Source organism: Electrona antarctica, assembly GCF_951216825.1.
Source record: "Electrona antarctica genome assembly, contig: scaffold_72, whole genome shotgun sequence".
Classification (NCBI taxonomy): Eukaryota; Metazoa; Chordata; class Actinopteri; order Myctophiformes; family Myctophidae; genus Electrona; species Electrona antarctica.
This window is the reverse complement of record NW_027638235.1, coordinates 95001-115000: the sequence shown is the minus strand read 5'-3', so window position 1 is coordinate 115000 and position 20000 is coordinate 95001. Positions and strand designations below refer to the sequence as shown.

At 41.4% G+C, this 20000-nt stretch overlaps 1 protein-coding gene across 1 annotated transcript in view; it reads right to left on the bottom strand.

Annotated features, from left to right (window-relative positions):
* Positions 1-20000, bottom strand: part of gabrg1 (gamma-aminobutyric acid type A receptor subunit gamma1) — a gene marked incomplete at both ends in the record, with an annotated part of 41699 nt that overhangs the window by 12688 nt on the left and 9011 nt on the right. Inside the window, 3 exons of the mRNA XM_079531129.1 lie at positions 195-415; positions 878-945; positions 18175-18335. Coding sequence (XP_079387255.1) covers positions 195-415; positions 878-945; positions 18175-18335 — 450 coding nt within the window. The remainder of the gene's footprint in view (positions 1-194; positions 416-877; positions 946-18174; positions 18336-20000) is intronic.

Here is a 20000-nt window from a genome sequence, read left to right as displayed (position 1 = left end):
GAGCGTGTACATGACCTTTGACCTCTACCTGAGTGTGTACATGACCCTGCCGTTCCTCCACAGCCTCAGCAGCCGATTGGGCGTGGTGATCCAGTGACCTTTGACCTCTACCTGAGTGTGTACATGACTCTGCCGTTCCTCCACAGCCTCAGCAGCCGATTGGGCGTGGTGATCCAGTGACCTTTGACCTCTACCTGAGTGTGTACATGACTCTGCCGTTCCTCCACAGCCTCAGCAGCCGATTGGGCGTGGTGATCCAGTGGGCATCGGACTTGCGTGAGTTCCTGAAGAAGGTGTCTGGGATCCAGATCTTTCCCACCATGTTGCTGTTGAGCATCAGGAGCTTCATGGAGCTGTTGAACTTCAGCCGGCTGTCGTACCACGTCTGGGCGAAGAAGATGTCGATGGTGTACTCCTTGGGAAAGGCATGCAGAGAGATACATCAATCAATCAGTCAATCAATCATCAAAATACTTAAAGATGGAGTGCCGTGTACTGTTGCCCTTACTGGGCTGCATTCAAGACACTTGCCTTGTGTCTGACACCTGACTTGTGTCTGAACACAGCTTTGATGGAGGTGTTCTGCCCCCCCCCTCCCCCCCATCAAACAAAATGTTTGGTCAAACCATATGGGCTTCCATTGGAAATGCATTGGAGCGGCCATTAAACACAGACACAAGACAGACCCAAGACAGGTGTCTTGAATGTGTGAACGCAGCCCAGTAAGGCCACCCCCTCCTGGTGCTGCGGCCATCTTGGAAACTAAAACACAATATAAACAATGGGAGAGAGGTGGGGCCGAGAAAGGTGGATTTTATATGACAGAGTATTCCGCCATAAGCAATAAATGTATTTAATATATAATAGTACTGCTCACCATGTTAATGGGGTCGACAGGTCCAATGCTGTTGACATAAACCGCTGTCTCGATCACTGTGGGCCGCACTGAAACACACACAATATATATACCTTTTATTTTGCTGCAGCAAAAGTAGGAATACCACACTCGATAAATACAATAAATATTGATCCATGTGAAAAGTATTAACAAGAGATTTTAACTAAACAGCAATATACTAAATACAGTGGATCCATTGGAGCTTATTGGGTTATTAATATTTAACCCATTCTGGGCGGGAACCCCGTTTGGTGTTAGCATTATGTTATGCTTTAGCTATTGAAAAATAGCAGATCTACAAGCTCATAGCGTGCCACCGAGTGGCGCGCTACGAGCTTGTAGGTCTGCTATTTTTGAAAAATCGTGAAAATGTGCCTGAAATCTTTGAATATATGTTCTTTCAGAGCGAGTTTTTAACTCAAATCTTTGAATATATGTTCTTTCAGAGCGAGTTTTTAACTCAAATCTTTGCTACTGAGAGGGTCCCTGGAACTACATATTTTCAGATGAGGGTCAGCGGCCAATGTCATATATATTATATATTTGGGGTTCCTTGACATGAATATGTTTGAGAACAACTGACATAGAAACATGGTTTTTAATTAAAGACTTTTTTTTGTTAATTTCGACGTCAGGTCTAAATGGGTTAATGTCTCCATTTCCTACATACAGTATGACTATAGATCCAAACCGCCCCCTCAGGTCTTCCAGTGCTGACCTGACTCCTATAGATCTAAACCGCTCCCTCAGGTCTTCCAGTGCTGACCTGACTCCTATAGATCTAAACCGCTCCCTCAGGTCTTCCAGTGCTGACCTGACTCCTATAGATCTAAACCGCCCCCTCAGGTCTTCCAGTGCTGACCTGACTCCTATAGATCCAAACCGCCCCCTCAGGTCTTCCAGTGCTGACCTGACTCCTATAGATCTAAACCGCTCCCTCAGGTCTTCCAGTGCTGACCTGACTCCTATAGATCTAAACCGCCCCCTCAGGTCTTCCAGTGCTGACCTGACTCCTATAGATCCAAACCGCTCCCTCAGGTCTTCCAGTGCTGACCTGACTCCTATAGATCTAAACCGCTCCCTCAGGTCTTCCAGTGCTGACCTGACTCCCAGTGCCTATACATCCAAACCGCTCCCTCAGGTCTTCCAGCGCTGACCTGACTCCTATAGATCTAAACCGCTCCCTCAGGTCTTCCAGTGCTGACCTGACTCCCAGTGCCTATACATCCAAACCGCTCCCTCAGGTCTTCCAGCGCTGACCTGACTCCCAGTGCCTATTGATCCAAACCGCCCCCTCAGGTCTTCCAGTGCTGACCTGACTCCCAGTGCCTATAGATCTAAACCGCCCCCTCAGGTCTTCCAGTGCTGACCTGACTCCCAGTGCCTACAATATGGCATATATTTAAAAACAATCATACCAGTTTGAAGCAAGTGGTGCAACTCTGTGAGGCAGAGGCTGGAAATTGCACAGGTGTGGGGACTTGGCCTCATTGGGCCCACTGGCAGAGCCTGATCAGAGCCTTTTGTGGTGGTTCTGGAGACATAGGGACGTAGGGACATAGGGATGTAGGGACATAGGGACATAGGGACTTAGGGACGTAGGGACATAGGGACGTAGGGACATAGGGACGTAGGGACTTAGGGACATAGGGACGTAGGGACATAGGGACATAGGGATGTAGGGATATAGGGACATAGGGATGTAGGGACGTAGGGACATAGGGACGTAGGGACATAGGGACATAGGGACATAGGGACATAGGGACGTAGGGACGGACTGACATTGCTGTTCAATGCTTAGGGTACCAACCAAAGAGTAATAAAAGGATAGAGACCGAACCGGAGTGCTAGCCCCGCCCCCAAGCTATTAATTTCACCTGGAAGACTGCCGGAAGTACAAATGGCTCGAGCGAGCGGAAGTTAAGTCCGAACCTCAGTACAGTACAGTACAGTACAGTACAGTACAGTACAGTACAGTACAGTACAGTACAGGGACCCCTGGGGGACCCCCACATGGAGTTGCACCACTCAGTTCACACAGGTGTGATTTTTTTTGCTATACTATTTGAATGTTGTTTTATCCTTTTGCATTTATGTTTTTCTTTGTTGCTCCTTAACCCGTTTTGGGGCGGGAACCCCTTCTGGTGTTTAAAGCATTATGTTATACTTTAGCTACTGAAAAATAGCAGATCTACAAGCTCGTAGCGCGGCACCGAGTGCCGCGCTACGAGCTTGTAGATCTGCTATTTTTTGAAAAATCGTGAAAATGTGGCGCAAATCTGAGGGGGGGGGGGGGGGGGGTACAGATAAAATACAGATAATTCTGGGGGTCCTTGACGTGAGAAAGGTTGACATAGAAACATAGGGTTTTTTTTTGGGTTTTTTTACCGCCCGTGCTCCGTCAGTGGCTTCGTGATATAATGTCCTGTCTCGAGTTGGAGATGTTAAGGTTTTCAATTGCCGGCTCTGAGAAAAAGTTTTACAAGCCCTTGGGCCCGTTTATGACATTCTACCACAACACACAAACTGCATAGTGTGCCGTGCCTATGCCTCGGCCAACGCCAAACCACAACAGAAACAAAATCTGCTCTATGAAAAATCTGCTTTTTTATTTTATTATATTTTTATTTTTTGTAATTATGTATGCATGTATTTTGTGTATGTGTGTGTATATATATATATATTTATTTTATTTCCTCCAGACTGTTCCGACTATCCTTGGGATTGTGGGTGGGGGGAGGGTGGGATAGGGGATTGAGTTTTATTTTTATATTTTATATGTCTGTCTAATACTTGCCCCTGGGCTACTGTCGAAAAACCTGAATAAAAAGATTTTGAAAAGAAAGAAACATAGGGTTTTTCAGAAAACTGTCATGATTCAGATGACCTTTGACCTTTGTAGAATCTGGTGTCATCTAAATGGGTCAAAGCACTTTGAGCTGCATGTGTCATGTGACTCATGTCATGTGACTCATGTTATGAAAGGTGGTATAGAGTTAAAAACGTACGTCACCAAGAGGGGGGCGGCGTCTGAAAAGCTTGCGGCGTCCTGTTTCTGGCATTTAAACTCTAGTCCACATCACTCAGAATAGAGACAGTGGTTTGTTTTAAACTCTAGCCCACATCACTCAGAATAGAGACAGTGGTTTGTTTTAAACTCTAGCCCACATCACTCAGAATAGAGACAGTGGTTTGTTTTAAACTCTAGCCCACATCACTCAGAATAGAGACGGTGGTATGTTTTAAACTCTAGTCCACATCACTCAGAATAGAGTGACTAACTCTAGCTCACATCACTCAGAATAGAGTGACTAACTCTAGTCCACATCACTCAGAATAGAGTGACGGTGGTGTGCTTTAAACTCTAGTCCACATCACTCAGAATAGAGACGGTGGTGTGTTTTAAACTCTAGTCCACATCACTCAGAATAGAGACGGTGGTGTGTTTTAAACTCTAGTCCACATCACTCAGAATAGAGTGACGGTGGTGTGTTTTAAACTCTAGTCCACATCACTCAGAATAGAGACGGTGGTGTGTTTTAAACTCTAGTCCACATCACTTAGAATAGAGTGACGGTGGTATGTTTTAAACTCTAGTCCACATCACTCAGAATAGAGTGACGGTGGTATGTTTTAAACTCTAGTCCACATCACTCAGAATAGAGTGACGGTGGTATGTTTTAAACTCTAGTCCACATCACTCAGAATAGAGTGACGGTGGTATGTTTTAAACTCTAGTCCACATCACTCAGAATAGAGTGACGGTGGTATGTTTTAAACTCTAGTCCACATCACTCAGAATAGAGACGGTGGTATGTTTTAAACTCTAGTCCACATCACTCAGAATAGAGACGGTGGTGTGTTTTAATCTCTAGTCCACATCACTCAGAATAGAGACGGTGGTGTGTTTTAAACTCTAGTCCACATCACTCAGAATAGAGTGACGGTGGTATGTTTTAAACTCTAGTCCACATCACTCAGAATAGAGACGGTTGTATGTTTTAAACTCTAGTCCACATCACTCAGAATAGAGTGACTAACTCTAGCCCACATCACTCAGAATAGAGACGGTGGTGTGTTTTAATCTCTAGTCCACATCACTCAGAATAGAGACGGTGGTGTGTTTTAAACTCTAGCCCACATCACTCAGAATAGAGACGGTGGTATGTTTTAAACTCTAGTCCACATCACTCAGAATAGAGACGGTGGTGTGTTTTAAACTCTAGTCCACATCACTCAGAATAGAGACGGTGGTGTGTTTTAAACTCTAGTCCACATCACTCAGAATAGAGACGGTGGTATGTTTTAAACTCTAGTCCACATCACTCAGAATAGAGACGGTGGTGTGTTTTAAACTCTAGTCCACATCACTCAGAATAGAGACGGTGGTATGTTTTAAACTCTAGTCCACATCACTCAGAATAGAGACGGTGGTATGTTTTAAACTCTAGCCCAGTTCACTCAGAATAGAGTGACGGTGGTATGTTTTAAACTCTAGTCCACATCACTCAGAATAGAGACGGTGGTATGTTTTAAACTCTAGCCCACATCACTCAGAATAGAGACGGTGGTATGTTTTAAACTCTAGCCCACATCACTCAGAATAGAGACGGTGGTATGTTTTAAACTCTAGTCCACATCACTCAGAATAGAGACGGTGGTATGTTTTAAACTCTAGCCCACATCACTCAGAATAGAGTGACGGTGGTATGTTTTAAACTCTAGCCTACATCACTCAGAATAGAGTGACGGTGGTATGTTTTAAACTCTAGTCCACATCACTCAGAATAGAGACGGTGGTATGTTTTAAACTCTAGCCCAGTTCACTCAGAATAGAGTGACGGTGGTGTGTTTTAAACTCTAGTCCACATCACTCAGAATAGAGACGGTGGTGTGTTTTAAACTCTAGTCCACATCACTCAGAATAGAGAGACGTGGTATGTTTTAAACTCTAGTCCACATCACTCAGAATAGAGACGGTGGTGTGTTTTAAACTCTAGCCCACATCACTCAGAATAGAGACGGTGGTGTGTTTTAAACTCTAGTCCACATCACTCAGAATAGAGTGACGGTGGTATGTTTTAAACTCTAGCCCACATCACTCAGAATAGAGACGGTGGTGTGTTTTAAACTCTAGCCCACATCACTCAGAATAGAGACGGTGGTATGTTTTAAACTCTAGTCCACATCACTCAGAATAGAGACGGTGGTGTGTTTTAAACTCTAGTCCACATCACTCAGAATAGAGACGGTGGTGTGTTTTAAACTCTAGTCCACATCACTCAGAATAGAGTGACGGTGGTGTGTTTTAAACTCTAGTCCACATCACTCAGAATAGAGACGGTGGTGTGTTTTAAACTCTAGTCCACATCACTCAGAATAGAGACGGTGGTGTGTTTTAAACTCTAGCCCACATCACTCAGAATAGAGACGGTGGTGTGTTTTAAACTCTAGCCCACATCACTCAGAATAGAGACGGTGGTGTGTTTTAAACTCTAGTCCACATCACTCAGAATAGAGACGGTGGTATGTTTTAAACTCTAGCCCACATCACTCAGAATAGAGTGACTAACTCTAGCCCACATCACTCAGAATAGAGTGACGGTGGTATGTTTTAAACTCTAGTCCACATCACTCAGAATAGAGACGGTGGTGTGTTTTAAACTCTAGTCCACATCACTCAGAATAAAGACGGTGGTATGTTTTAAACTCTAGTCCACATCACTCAGAATAGAGTGACTAACTCTAGCCCACATCACTCAGAATAGAGACGGTGGTATGTTTTAAACTCTAGTCCACATCACTCAGAATAGAGTGACGGTGGTATGTTTTAAACTCTAGTCCACATCACTCAGAATAGAGTGACGGTGGTATGTTTTAAACTCTAGTCCACATCACTCAGAATAGAGTGACGGTGGTGTGTTTTAAACTCTAGCCTACATCACTCAGAATAGAGACGGTGGTATGTTTTAAACTCTAGTCCACATCACTCAGAATAGAGACGGTGGTATGTTTTAAACTCTAGTCCACATCACTCAGAATAGAGTGACGGTGGTATGTTTTAAACTCTAGTCCACATCACTCAGAATAGAGACGGTGGTATGTTTTAAACTCTAGTCCACATCACTCAGAATAGAGTGACTAACTCTAGCCCACATCACTCAGAATAGAGTGACTAACTCTAGTCCACATCACTCAGAATAGAGTGACGGTGGTGTGTTTTAAACTCTAGTCCACATCACTCAGAATAGAGTGACGGTGGTGTGTTTTAAACTCTAGCCTACATCACTCAGAATAGAGACGGTGGTATGTTTTAAACTCTAGCCCACATCACTCAGAATAGAGTGACTAACTCTAGTCCACATCACTCAGAATAGAGTGACTAACTCTAGCCCACATCACTCAGAATAGAGTGACTAACTCTAGCCCACATCACTCAGAATAGAGTGACTAACTCTAGCCCACATCACTCAGAATAGAGTGACTAACTCTAGCCCACATCACTCAGAATAGAGTGACTAACTCTAGCCCACATCACTCAGAATAGAGACGGTGGTATGTTTTAAACTCTAGCCCACATCACTCAGAATAGAGACGGTGGTGTGTTTTAATCTCTAGTCCACATCACTCAGAATAGAGACGGTGGTATGTTTTAAACTCTAGTCCACATCACTCAGAATAGAGACGGTGGTGTGTTTTAATCTCTAGTCCACATCACTCAGAATAGAGTGACGGTGGTGTGTTTTAAACTCTAGTCCACATCACTCAGAATAGAGACGGTGGTATGTTTTAAACTCTAGCCCACATCACTCAGAATAGAGACGGTGGTGTGTTTTAAACTCTAGTCCACATCACTTAGAATAGAGTGACGGTGGTATGTTTTAAACTCTAGTCCACATCACTCAGAATAGAGACGGTGGTATGTTTTAAACTCTAGTCCACATCACTCAGAATAGAGTGACGGTGGTATGTTTTAAACTCTAGTCCACATCACTCAGAATAGAGTGACGGTGGTATGTTTTAAACTCTAGTCCACATCACTCAGAATAGAGTGACGGTGGTGTGTTTTAAACTCTAGTCCACATCACTCAGAATAGAGACGGTGGTGTGTTTTAAACTCTAGTCCACATCACTCAGAATAGAGACGGTGGTGTGTTTTAAACTCTAGCCCACATCACTCAGAATAGAGACGGTGGTGTGTTTTAAACTCTAGTCCACATCACTCAGAATAGAGTGACGGTGGTATGTTTTAAACTCTAGTCCACATCACTCAGAATAGAGACGGTGGTGTGTTTTAAACTCTAGTCCACATCACTCAGAATAGAGACGGTGGTATGTTTTAAACTCTAGTCCACATCACTCAGAATAGAGTGACGGTGGTATGTTTTAAACTCTAGTCCACATCACTCAGAATAGAGTGACGGTGGTGTGTTTTAAACTCTAGTCCACATCACTTAGAATAGAGACGGTGGTATGTTTTAAACTCTAGTCCACATCACTCAGAATAGAGTGACGGTGGTATGTTTTAAACTCTAGTCCACATCACTCAGAATAGAGTGACGGTGGTATGTTTTAAACTCTAGTCCACATCACTCAGAATAGAGTGACGGTGGTGTGTTTTAAACTCTAGCCTACATCACTCAGAATAGAGACGGTGGTATGTTTTAAACTCTAGTCCACATCACTCAGAATAGAGTGACTAACTCTAGGCCACATCACTCAGAATAGAGACGGTGGTGTGTTTTAAACTCTAGCTCACATCACTCAGAATAGAGACGGTGGTGTGTTTTAAACTCTAGCCCACATCACTCAGAATAGAGACGGTGGTATGTTTTAATAAACTCTAGCCCAGTTCACTCAGAATAGAGACGGTGGTGTGTTTTAAACTCTAGCCCAGTTCACTCAGAATAGAGACGGTGGTGTGTTTTAAACTCTAGCCCACATCACTCAGAATAGAGACGGTGGTATGTTTTAATAAACTCTAGCCCAGTTCACTCAGAATAGAGACGGTGGTATGTTTTAAACTCTAGCCCAGTTCACTCAGAATAGAGACGGTGGTATGTTTTAAACTCTAGCCTACATCACTCAGAATAGAGTGACTAACTCTAGCCCACATCACTCAGAATAGAGTGACGGTGGTCTGTGATTATAAATATTGAGCTCGTTCTTGGCGACAACACAGTGAACCAACACCGGGATGGATCGAAAGAACGCCGGGCCCGAATACCTTACGAGGACAAGGAAGATGTCGTGAACAAACACGGCTGTGCTTCGATGCTTTTGTTGGACGTTATGTCTCTGCGCCCGTGCGCATGCTAACCAATGCTATGTCTAACCAAAGTATGCCTATACCAAGCCATCCTAAAATAAATTGTAAACTCGTCAATCTGGCCGGGTTCCTCGATGCCGTCTCCATGCTGGAAAGATGAGAATCTAATTCCGTTTTCTGGCTCATTCCCTCGACGTGACCTGCTGTGGCACTTATATGTACTGAGCAAGTCTGCACCATTGTGAGATGTCAGTTTAAAAAAATAAACGTGTACAGTCTAGCACACAGGATGGTCGCTCAACATAAGGTCACGGTCCGCTCCTCAGAACCGTGACCTTTGACTGTCCTTATCTAGATATTGGACTTTAAAATGTATTTCTGTCATTTCACTGATTTCAGTAGTTTTGTATGTATTTGCTCATTGTGTTCCTGACTGTTTCTCTTTGGTTTTGGTTTTCTGTTACTCTGTTGTTGCCTTGGTTTTGTGTATCTTATTTTGTAGTATTGTTCCTAGTGTTTCCTGTCTTCCTACAGTTACTGTTAGTTACCTTGTCTGTCCTATCCTACTCAGTATTTAAGCCTGACGTAATTTTGTAGTCCTGCGTTACGTCCGGGTCATTTTGTAGTCCTAGTTACGTCCAGCTCCCGTCCGCTTCTCATTGTAAATAGAATATCTAAACGTGTGAATCTTTTTACAATGACGTTATTTTTCAGAAAGGAAGCCATTGAGGGTTAAAATAAGTCTTAATGCTTAAACTCGAGTAGAATTATTAATGTTCTGTACAACTGTCCATGACAAAGAAAATATATGATGTGGAGACAATAAAGACTATTATTATCATTATTATTGAAGGTGATAACAGTCCATATGCTCAGTAAAATATTTCGGGGGCATATTTAGAATGTGTGCAGGGTTGAGTATGTTGAATCTAGTTTGCATTAATGAGGATTTAGTTGACACAATGAAATAAAAGGCGATAGTATCCAGTGTGGGGAAAACGGCCTGTCACAGCCAGGTTTGGGAGAGCAGCAGCTTTGTTGTTGTGAGGAAAGCGGTAAAATGAGACTTTCGTGGTTGTTTTCGTCTCAGATTTAGTCCGACGGAGCGTCACAGTATAACTCTATGGGGACACAAAAGCGACACAAAAGTAGGACCCGGAAGTATCTCAGGAGGGGGCGCTCACGTCACGGCTAAAATACTGAACTGGCTGCCCTAGCTGTTATCCTGTGTGTATTTAAGTCCTGTCTTTGCTTTGTGTTCTTGTTGGTTCGTAGTTCCCTGTTGTGTTGAGTTCCTGTATGTTTTCTGTGATGTTTCCTGTATGTTTTCTGTGATGTTTCCTGTATGTTTCCTGTATGTTTTCTGTGATGTTTCCTGTATGTTTTCTGTGATGTTCCCTGTATGTTTTCTGTGATGTTTCCTGTATGTTTTCTGTGATGTTCCCTGTATGTTTTCTGTGATGTTTCCTGTATGTTTTCTGTGATGTTTCCTGTATGTTTTCTGTGATGTTTCCTGTATGTTTTCTGTGATGTTTCCTGTATGTTTTCTGTGATGTTTCCTGTATGTTTTCTGTGATGTTCCCTGTATGTTTTCTGTGATGTTTCCTGTATGTTTTCTGTGATGTTTCCTGTATGTTTCCTGTATGTTTCCTGTATGTTTCCTGTATGTTTCCTGTATGTTTTCTGTGATGTTTCCTGTATGTTTTCTGTGATGTTTCCTGTATGTTTTCTGTGATGTTTCCTGTATGTTTTCTGTGATGTTTCCTGTATGTTTTCTGTGATGTTTCCTGTATGTTTTCTGTGATGTTTCCTGTATGTTTTCTGTGATGTTTCCTGTATGTTTCCTGTATGTTTCCTGTATGTTTCCTGTATGTTTCCTGTATGTTTTCTGTGATGTTTCCTGTATGTTTTCTGTGATGTTCCCTGTATGTTTTCTGTGATGTTTTCTGTGATGTTTCCTGTATGTTTTCTGTGATGTTCCCTGTATGTTTTCTGTGATGTTTCCTGTATGTTTTCTGTGATGTTTCCTGTATGTTTCCTGTATGTTTTCTGTGATGTTTCCTGTATGTTTTCTGTGATGTTTCCTGTATGTTTTCTGTGATGTTTCCTGTATGTTTTCTGTATGTTTTCTGTGATGTTTCCTGTATGTTTCCTGTATGTTTTCTGTGATGTTTCCTGTATGTTTTCTGTGATGTTTCCTGTATGTTTTCTGTGATGTTTCCTGTATGTTTTCTGTGATGTTTCCTGTATGTTTTCTGTGATGTTTCCTGTATGTTTCCTGTATGTTTCCTGTATGTTTCCTGTATGTTTCCTGTATGTTTTCTGTGATGTTCCCTGTATGTTTTCTGTGATGTTTCCTGTATGTTTTCTGTGATGTTCCCTGTATGTTTTCTGTGATGTTTCCTGTATGTTTTCTGTGATGTTTCCTGTATGTTTTCTGTGATGTTTCCTGTATGTTTCCTGTATGTTTTCTGTGATGTTTCCTGTATGTTTCCTGTATGTTTTCTGTGATGTTTCCTGTATGTTTTCTGTGATGTTTCCTGTATGTTTTCTGTGATGTTCCCTGTATGTTTTCTGTGATGTTTCCTGTATGTTTTCTGTGATGTTTCCTTTATGTTTTCTGTATGTTTTCTGTGATGTTTCCTGTATGTTTCCTGTATGTTTTCTGTGATGTTTCCTGTATGTTTTCTGTGATGTTTCCTGTATGTTTTCTGTGATGTTTCCTGTATGTTTTCTGTGATGTTTCCTGTATGTTTCCTGTATGTTTCCTGTATGTTTCCTGTATGTTTCCTGTATGTTTTCTGTGATGTTCCCTGTATGTTTTCTGTGATGTTTCCTGTATGTTTTCTGTGATGTTCCCTGTATGTTTTCTGTGATGTTTCCTGTATGTTTTCTGTGATGTTTCCTGTATGTTTTCTGTGATGTTTCCTGTATGTTTCCTGTATGTTTTCTGTGATGTTTCCTGTATGTTTCCTGTATGTTTTCTGTGATGTTTCCTGTATGTTTTCTGTGATGTTTCCTGTATGTTTCCTGTATGTTTTCTGTGATGTTCCCTGTATGTTTTCTGTGATGTTTCCTGTATGTTTTCTGTGATGTTTCCTGTATGTTTTCTGTGATGTTTCCTGTATGTTTCCTGTATGTTTTCTGTGATGTTTCCTGTATGTTTCCTGTATGTTTTCTGTGATGTTTCCTGTATGTTTTCTGTGATGTTTCCTGTATGTTTCCTGTATGTTTCCTGTATGTTTCCTGTATGTTTCCTGTATGTTTCCTGTATGTTTTCTGTGATGTTTCCTGTATGTTTCCTGTATGTTTCCTGTATGTTTTCTGTGATGTTTCCTGTATGTTTCCTGTATGTTTCCTGTATGTTTCCTGTATGTTTCCTGTATGTTTTCTGTGATGTTCCCTGTATGTTTTCTGTGATGTTTCCTGTATGTTTTCTGTGATGTTCCCTGTATGTTTTCTGTGATGTTTCCTGTATGTTTTCTGTGATGTTTCCTGTATGTTTTCTGTGATGTTTCCTGTATGTTTCCTGTATGTTTTCTGTGATGTTTCCTGTATGTTTCCTGTATGTTTTCTGTGATGTTTCCTGTATGTTTTCTGTGATGTTTCCTGTATGTTTTCTGTGATGTTCCCTGTATGTTTTCTGTGATGTTTCCTGTATGTTTTCTGTGATGTTTCCTTTGTTTTCTGTATGTTTTCTGTGATGTTTCCTGTATGTTTCCTGTATGTTTTCTGTGATGTTTCCTGTATGTTTTCTGTGATGTTTCCTGTATGTTTTCTGTGATGTTTCCTGTATGTTTTCTGTGATGTTTCCTGTATGTTTCCTGTATGTTTCCTGTATGTTTCCTGTATGTTTCCTGTATGTTTTCTGTGATGTTCCCTGTATGTTTTCTGTGATGTTTCCTGTATGTTTTCTGTGATGTTCCCTGTATGTTTTCTGTGATGTTTCCTGTATGTTTTCTGTGATGTTTCCTGTATGTTTTCTGTGATGTTTCCTGTATGTTTCCTGTATGTTTTCTGTGATGTTTCCTGTATGTTTCCTGTATGTTTTCTGTGATGTTTCCTGTATGTTTTCTGTGATGTTTCCTGTATGTTTCCTGTATGTTTTCTGTGATGTTCCCTGTATGTTTTCTGTGATGTTTCCTGTATGTTTTCTGTGATGTTTCCTGTATGTTTTCTGTGATGTTTCCTGTATGTTTCCTGTATGTTTTCTGTGATGTTTCCTGTATGTTTCCTGTATGTTTTCTGTGATGTTTCCTGTATGTTTTCTGTGATGTTTCCTGTATGTTTCCTGTATGTTTCCTGTATGTTTCCTGTATGTTTCCTGTATGTTTTCTGTGATGTTTCCTGTATGTTTCCTGTATGTTTCCTGTATGTTTTCTGTGATGTTTCCTGTATGTTTCCTGTATGTTTCCTGTATGTTTCCTGTATGTTTCCTGTATGTTTCCTGTATGTTTTCTGTGATGTTTCCTGTATGTTTTCTGTGATGTTTCCTGTATGTTTCCTGTATGTTTCCTGTATGTTTCCTGTATGTTCCCTGTATGTTTCCTGTATGTTTCCTGTATGTTTCCTGTATGTTTCCTGTATGTTTCCTGTATGTTCCCTGTATGTTTCCTGTATGTTTTCTGTGATGTTTCCTGTATGTTTCCTGTATGTTTTCTGTGATGTTTCCTGTATGTTTCCTGTATGTTTCCTGTATGTTCCCTGTATGTTTCCTGTATGTTTCCTGTATGTTTCCTGTATGTTCCCTGTATGTTTCCTGTATGTTTCCTGTATGTTTCCTGTATGTTTCCTGTATGTTTCCTGTATGTTTTCTGTGATGTTTCCTGTATGTTTCCTGTATGTTTTCTGTGATGTTTCCTGTATGTTTTCTGTGATGTTTCCTGTATGTTTCCTGTATGTTTCCTGTATGTTTCCTGTATGTTTCCTGTATGTTTTCTGTGATGTTTCCTGTATGTTTCCTGTATGTTTTCTGTGATGTTTCCTGTATGTTTCCTGTATGTTTTCTGTGATGTTTCCTGTATGTTTCCTGTATGTTTCCTGTATGTTTCCTGTATGTTTCCTGTATGTTTCCTGTATGTTTTCTGTGATGTTTCCTGTATGTTTTCTGTGATGTTTCCTGTATGTTTCCTGTATGTTTTCTGTGATGTTTTCTGTGATGTTTCCTGTATGTTTCCTGTATGTTTCCTGTATGTTTCCTGTATGTTTCCTGTATGTTTCCTGTATTTCCTGTATGTTTCCTGTATGTTTCCTGTATGTTTCCTGTATGTTTTCTGTGATGTTTCCTGTATGTTTTCTGTGATGTTTCCTGTATGTTTCCTGTATGTTTTCTGTGATGTTTCCTGTATGTTTCCTGTATGTATCCTGTATGTTTCCTGTATGTTTCCTGTATGTTTCCTGTATGTTTCCTGTATGTTTCCTGTATGTTTTCTGTGATGTTTCCTGTATGTTTTCTGTGATGTTTCCTGTATGTTTCCTGTATGTTTTCTGTGATGTTTCCTGTATGTTTCCTGTATGTTTCCTGTATGTTTCCTGTATGTTTCCTGTATGTTTCCTGTATGTTTTCTGTGATGTTTCCTGTATGTTTCCTGTATGTTTTCTGTGATGTTTCCTGTATGTTTCCTGTATGTTTTCTGTGATGTTTCCTGTATGTTTCCTGTATGTTTCCTGTATGTTTCCTGTATGTTTCCTGTATGTTTCCTGTATGTTTTCTGTGATGTTTCCTGTATGTTTTCTGTGATGTTTCCTGTATGTTTCCTGTATGTTTTCTGTGATGTTTTCTGTGATGTTTCCTGTATGTTTCCTGTATGTTTCCTGTATGTTTCCTGTATGTTTCCTGTATGTTTCCTGTATTTCCTGTATGTTTCCTGTATGTTTCCTGTATGTTTCCTGTATGTTTTCTGTGATGTTTCCTGTATGTTTTCTGTGATGTTTCCTGTATGTTTCCTGTATGTTTTCTGTGATGTTTCCTGTATGTTTCCTGTATGTTTCCTGTATGTTTCCTGTATGTTTCCTGTATGTTTCCTGTATGTTTCCTGTATGTTTTCTGTGATGTTTCCTGTATGTTTTCTGTGATGTTTCCTGTATGTTTCCTGTATGTTTTCTGTGATGTTTCCTGTATGTTTCCTGTATGTTTCCTGTATGTTTCCTGTATGTTTCCTGTATGTTTTCTGTGATGTTTCCTGTATGTTTTCTGTGATGTTTCCTGTATGTTTTCTATGATGTTTCCTGTATGTTTCCTGTATGTTTCCTGTATGTTTCCTGTATGTTTCCTGTATGTTTCCTGTATGTTTCCTGTATGTTTTCTGTGATGTTTCCTGTATGTTTTCTGTGATGTTTCCTGTATGTTTCCTGTATGTTTCCTGTATGTTTCCTGTATGTTTTCTGTGATGTTTCCTGTATGTTTTCTGTGATGTTTCCTGTATGTTTCCTGTATGTTTTCTGTGATGTTTCCTGTATGTTTCCTGTATGTTTTCTGTGATGTTTCCTGTATGTTTCCTGTATGTTTCCTGTATGTTTCCTGTATGTTTCCTGTATGTTTCCTGTATGTTTCCTGTATGTTTTCTGTGATGTTTCCTGTATGTTTTCTGTGATGTTTCCTGTATGTTTCCTGTATGTTTCCTGTATGTTTCCTGTATGTTTCCTGTATGTTTCCTGTATGTTTTCTGTGATGTTTCCTGTATGTTCCCTGTATGTTTTCTGTATGTTTCCTGTATGTTCCCTGTATGTTTCCTGTATGTTTTCTGTGATGTTTCCTGTATGTTTCCTGTATGTTTCCTGTATGTTCCCTGTATGTTTCCTGTATGTTTTCTGTGATGTTTCCTGTATGTTTTCTGTATGTTTCCTGTATGTTCCCTGTATGTTTCCTGTATGTTTTCTGTGATGTTTCCTGTATGTTTCCTGTATGTTCCCTGTATGTTCCCTGTATGTTTCCTGTATGTTTCCTGTATGTTTCCTGTATGTTTCCTGTATGTTTTCTGTGATGTTTCCTGTATGTTTCCTGTATGTTTCCTGTATGTTTCCTGTATGTTTCCTGTATGATTTCTGTGATGTTTCCTGTATGTTTCCTGTATGTTTTCTGTGATGTTTCCTGTATGTTTCCTGTATGTTTTCTGTGATGTTTCCTGTATGTTTCCTGTATGTTTCCTGTATGTTTCCTGTATCTTTTCTGTGATGTTTCCTGTATGTTTTCTGTGATGTTTCCTGTATGTTTCCTGTATGTTTTCTATGATGTTTCCTGTATGTTTTCTGTGATGTTTCCTGTATGTTTTCTGTGATGTTTCCTGTATGTTTCCTGTATGTTTCCTGTATGTTTCCTGTATGTTTCCTGTATGTTTCCTGTATGTTTTCTGTGATGTTTCCTGTATGTTTCCTGTATGTTTTCTGTGATGTTTCCTGTATGTTTCCTGTATGTTTTCTGTGATGTTCCCTGTATGTTTTCTGTGATGTTCCCTGTATGTTTTCTGTGATGTTTCCTGTATGTTTTCTGTGATGTTTCCTGTATGTTCCCTGTATGTTTTCTGTGATGTTTCCTGTATGTTTCCTGTATGTTTTCTGTGATGTTTCCTGTATGTTTCCTGTATGTTTCCTGTATGTTTCCTGTATGTTTCCTGTATGTTTCCTGTATGTTTCCTGTATGTTTTCTGTGATGTTTCCTGTATGTTTTCTGTGATGTTTCCTGTATGTTTTCTGTGATGTTTCCTGTATGTTTTCTGTGATGTTTCCTGTATGTTCCCTGTATGTTTTCTGTATGTTTCCTGTATGTTCCCTGTATGTTTCCTGTATGTTTTCTGTGATGTTTCCTGTATGTTTTCTGTGATGTTTCCTGTATGTTTCCTGTATGTTTCCTGTATGTTTCCTGTATGTTTCCTGTATGTTTCCTGTATGTTTCCTGTCTTCTTTGCCCTGTTTATGGAAGAACCTCCGTTTGTTAACCCCTTTAGGCCTGACGTAGAAAATTAAAAAATGTCTTCTACCTTCTGACAGTTTTCTGAAGGATGTTTCTGTATCTCCATATATTTCATGTCAAGAACCCCAAAAATGATATGTAATTTGCCACCGATCCCCATCTGAAAATGTGTTGTTCCAGGGAACCCTCCCCCAGAAGCAAAGATTTGAGTTAAAAACATTCGCTCTGAAAGAATATTACATTCAAAGATTTGTGCCGCAAATTTTCACGATTTTTCAAAAATAGCAGACCTACAAGCTCGTAGCGCGCCACTCGGTGGCGCGCTACGAGCTTGTAGATCTGCTCTTCTTCAATAGCTAAAGTGTAACGTAATGCTTGAAACACCAAAAGGGGTTCCCGCCCAGAATGGGTCAAATACATCCTTCTAAGTTGTCTTGCTCTGCCTGCTGTCGCCTGCATTCGGGTCCTCATCCCTACTCATCGTAACATGTAAAGAGACCAGACCATCCCAGAAGTATGGCGGCCGCTATACCACGTGACACATTTATGTTGAGGATACAAACGTTAGCATAGATATATATAAACACTAGATGGCTCAAGGCGGAGTTTCTGACGTCGTTCACCCGGCAGCCATCTTACTTCGGGGCTACAGTACATTATGTTCAATGGCAGCTCAAACAGAAACAGTCATAACTCGCTCAAATCTTGACGGATTTACAAACGGGTTGGTTTATTACAAACGTTGTCAACGTGGCTATGATTCAGGACACTTATCTGCTTAATTTATTTTTTCATATGAACGTCGTATAAAAGCATATAAGTATGCGGACGTCTCTGACGTTTATAACAAACCAAACCGTTTGAAAATCGGTTGAAAATTGAGCAAGTTATGGTCATTTAAGAGTACATGCCCCATAGACACAATGTTATGTGTCCCGAGGTAAGATGGCCGCCACGTAACGACGTCACTCTCCATTGGCCAACAGCGCGGGTGAGCTATCTAGAGTTTATATATATCTATGAACGTTAGTGTTTTGGTCGACTTGCCTCCGATGTCGGGCCTCCCCTCCCCTCCCCCCCCCCCCCTCCCCTACTTGCCTCCGATGTCGGGCCGCAGCTTGTTGTCGTAACCTTCCAGCAGCTTGTTGAGGATCAGGGTGACGTCGCTCTCGTAGACTTTAGGAGACAAAACCCACGTCTTGTTGATGGGAACGTCTTCATAGTCCTCCTCGTCCTGTTTACTGGGCTCCATGGTGGCGCTGTGGACACGCACGCACATACGCACACATGCAGGCAGGCAGGCAGGCACGCACGCACGCAGATACACGCAGGCACATACCCACGCATGCAGGCAGGCACGCACGCACGCACGCACGCACGCACGCACGCACGCACGCACGCACGCACGCACGCACGCACGCACGCAGATACGCACGCACGCACGCGGACACACACACGGACACACACACACGGACACACACACACACACACGCATACAAGCACACACAAACACACACACACGCACACACGCACACACAGTTAAGATTTTGTTATTCTCTTTCTTATTGGTGAAATTGAACTTAATGTAAATACCGCACTGTAATAACTGTATTGTGTCATCAAGTGATGATTTAAATCACTGACCGTGTGTGTGTGTGTGTGTGTGTGTGTGTGTGTGTGTGTGTGTGTGTGTGTGTGTGTGTGTGTGTGTGTGTGTGTGTGTGTGTGTGGGTCACGGACACTAGTGATGCGTGGCTCACAGTGCGTCGTTGTGAGCTTGTAGATCTGCTATTTTCAGCATGCAACCAAGTGTAAAATGACTTATAGTGGATCTCTTGTCCACTAGTCCCTTCCTAGTGGATCTCTTGTCCACTAGTCCCTTCCTAACATTTTAGTCTAGTTTTAATTTGTTGACGAAATTGTCAATATATTTAGTCTTGGTCATCAAAGCTTAGTTTTCACTTAGTTTCATTTAGTTTTCGTCCGTGGAAAAGGGTCGTCGACAAATATTGTTTTGTCATAGTATTAGTCGACGAAATCAATACATGTGTTTAACAGAGTGTATAGAAGTGAGGATCTGCTTCAAAGTGACTGAAGGTGTTTCTATAGCAGCTCAGCCTCAGCCTCACAATACATTAAGGACACAAACCTACGAGTGCAGCACTCCATGTGTCACTGCTGCACGCACGCCACGCACGCACGCACGCACGCACGCACACCACGCACGCACGCACGCACGCACGCACGGACGCACGCACGCACGCACGCCACGCACGCACGCACGCACGGAAAAAACACCCGGATAAAATACGGTATTATTAATTGGACAATATGTTTCCTCAGCGCAAATGCAATTTATACCGTAACATTCTCCAGCCTATATGCAGGTGTAAGTAATAAAGTATGGAGTCAAGATGCAATGACAGGGTGAGGATGAGGTCAAAGTGGCGGAGCCAAAACCTCTGTTTATCTTATCTTGTCCAAACCGGGACGTACAGAGGGTTTTATTAGATCTACAGACACTGTGGCCGGAGTTTTATCTTATCTTGTCCAAACAGGGACGTACAGAGGGTTTTATTAGATCTACAGACACTGTGGCCGGAGTTTTATCTTATCTTGTCCAAACAGGGACGTACAGAGGGTTTTATTAGATCTACAGACACTGTGGCCGGAGTTTTATCTTATCTTGTCCAAACAGGGACGTACAGAGGGTTTTATTAGATCTACAGACACTGTGGCCGGAGTTTTTAAAAAGACACATTTTTTATGGGCCAAAAACGCATTGCGTGTGGGCGACCCCCCTCGCTCCAAGAGATGGGTCAAATGCGGGGAACAATTGAAATGTCACCGCGGTAAGGTAACGCGTGTAAGGCACGTTGAAAGCTTGTAGATCAGCTATTTTCGGGGCGCAACCCAGCACTCTT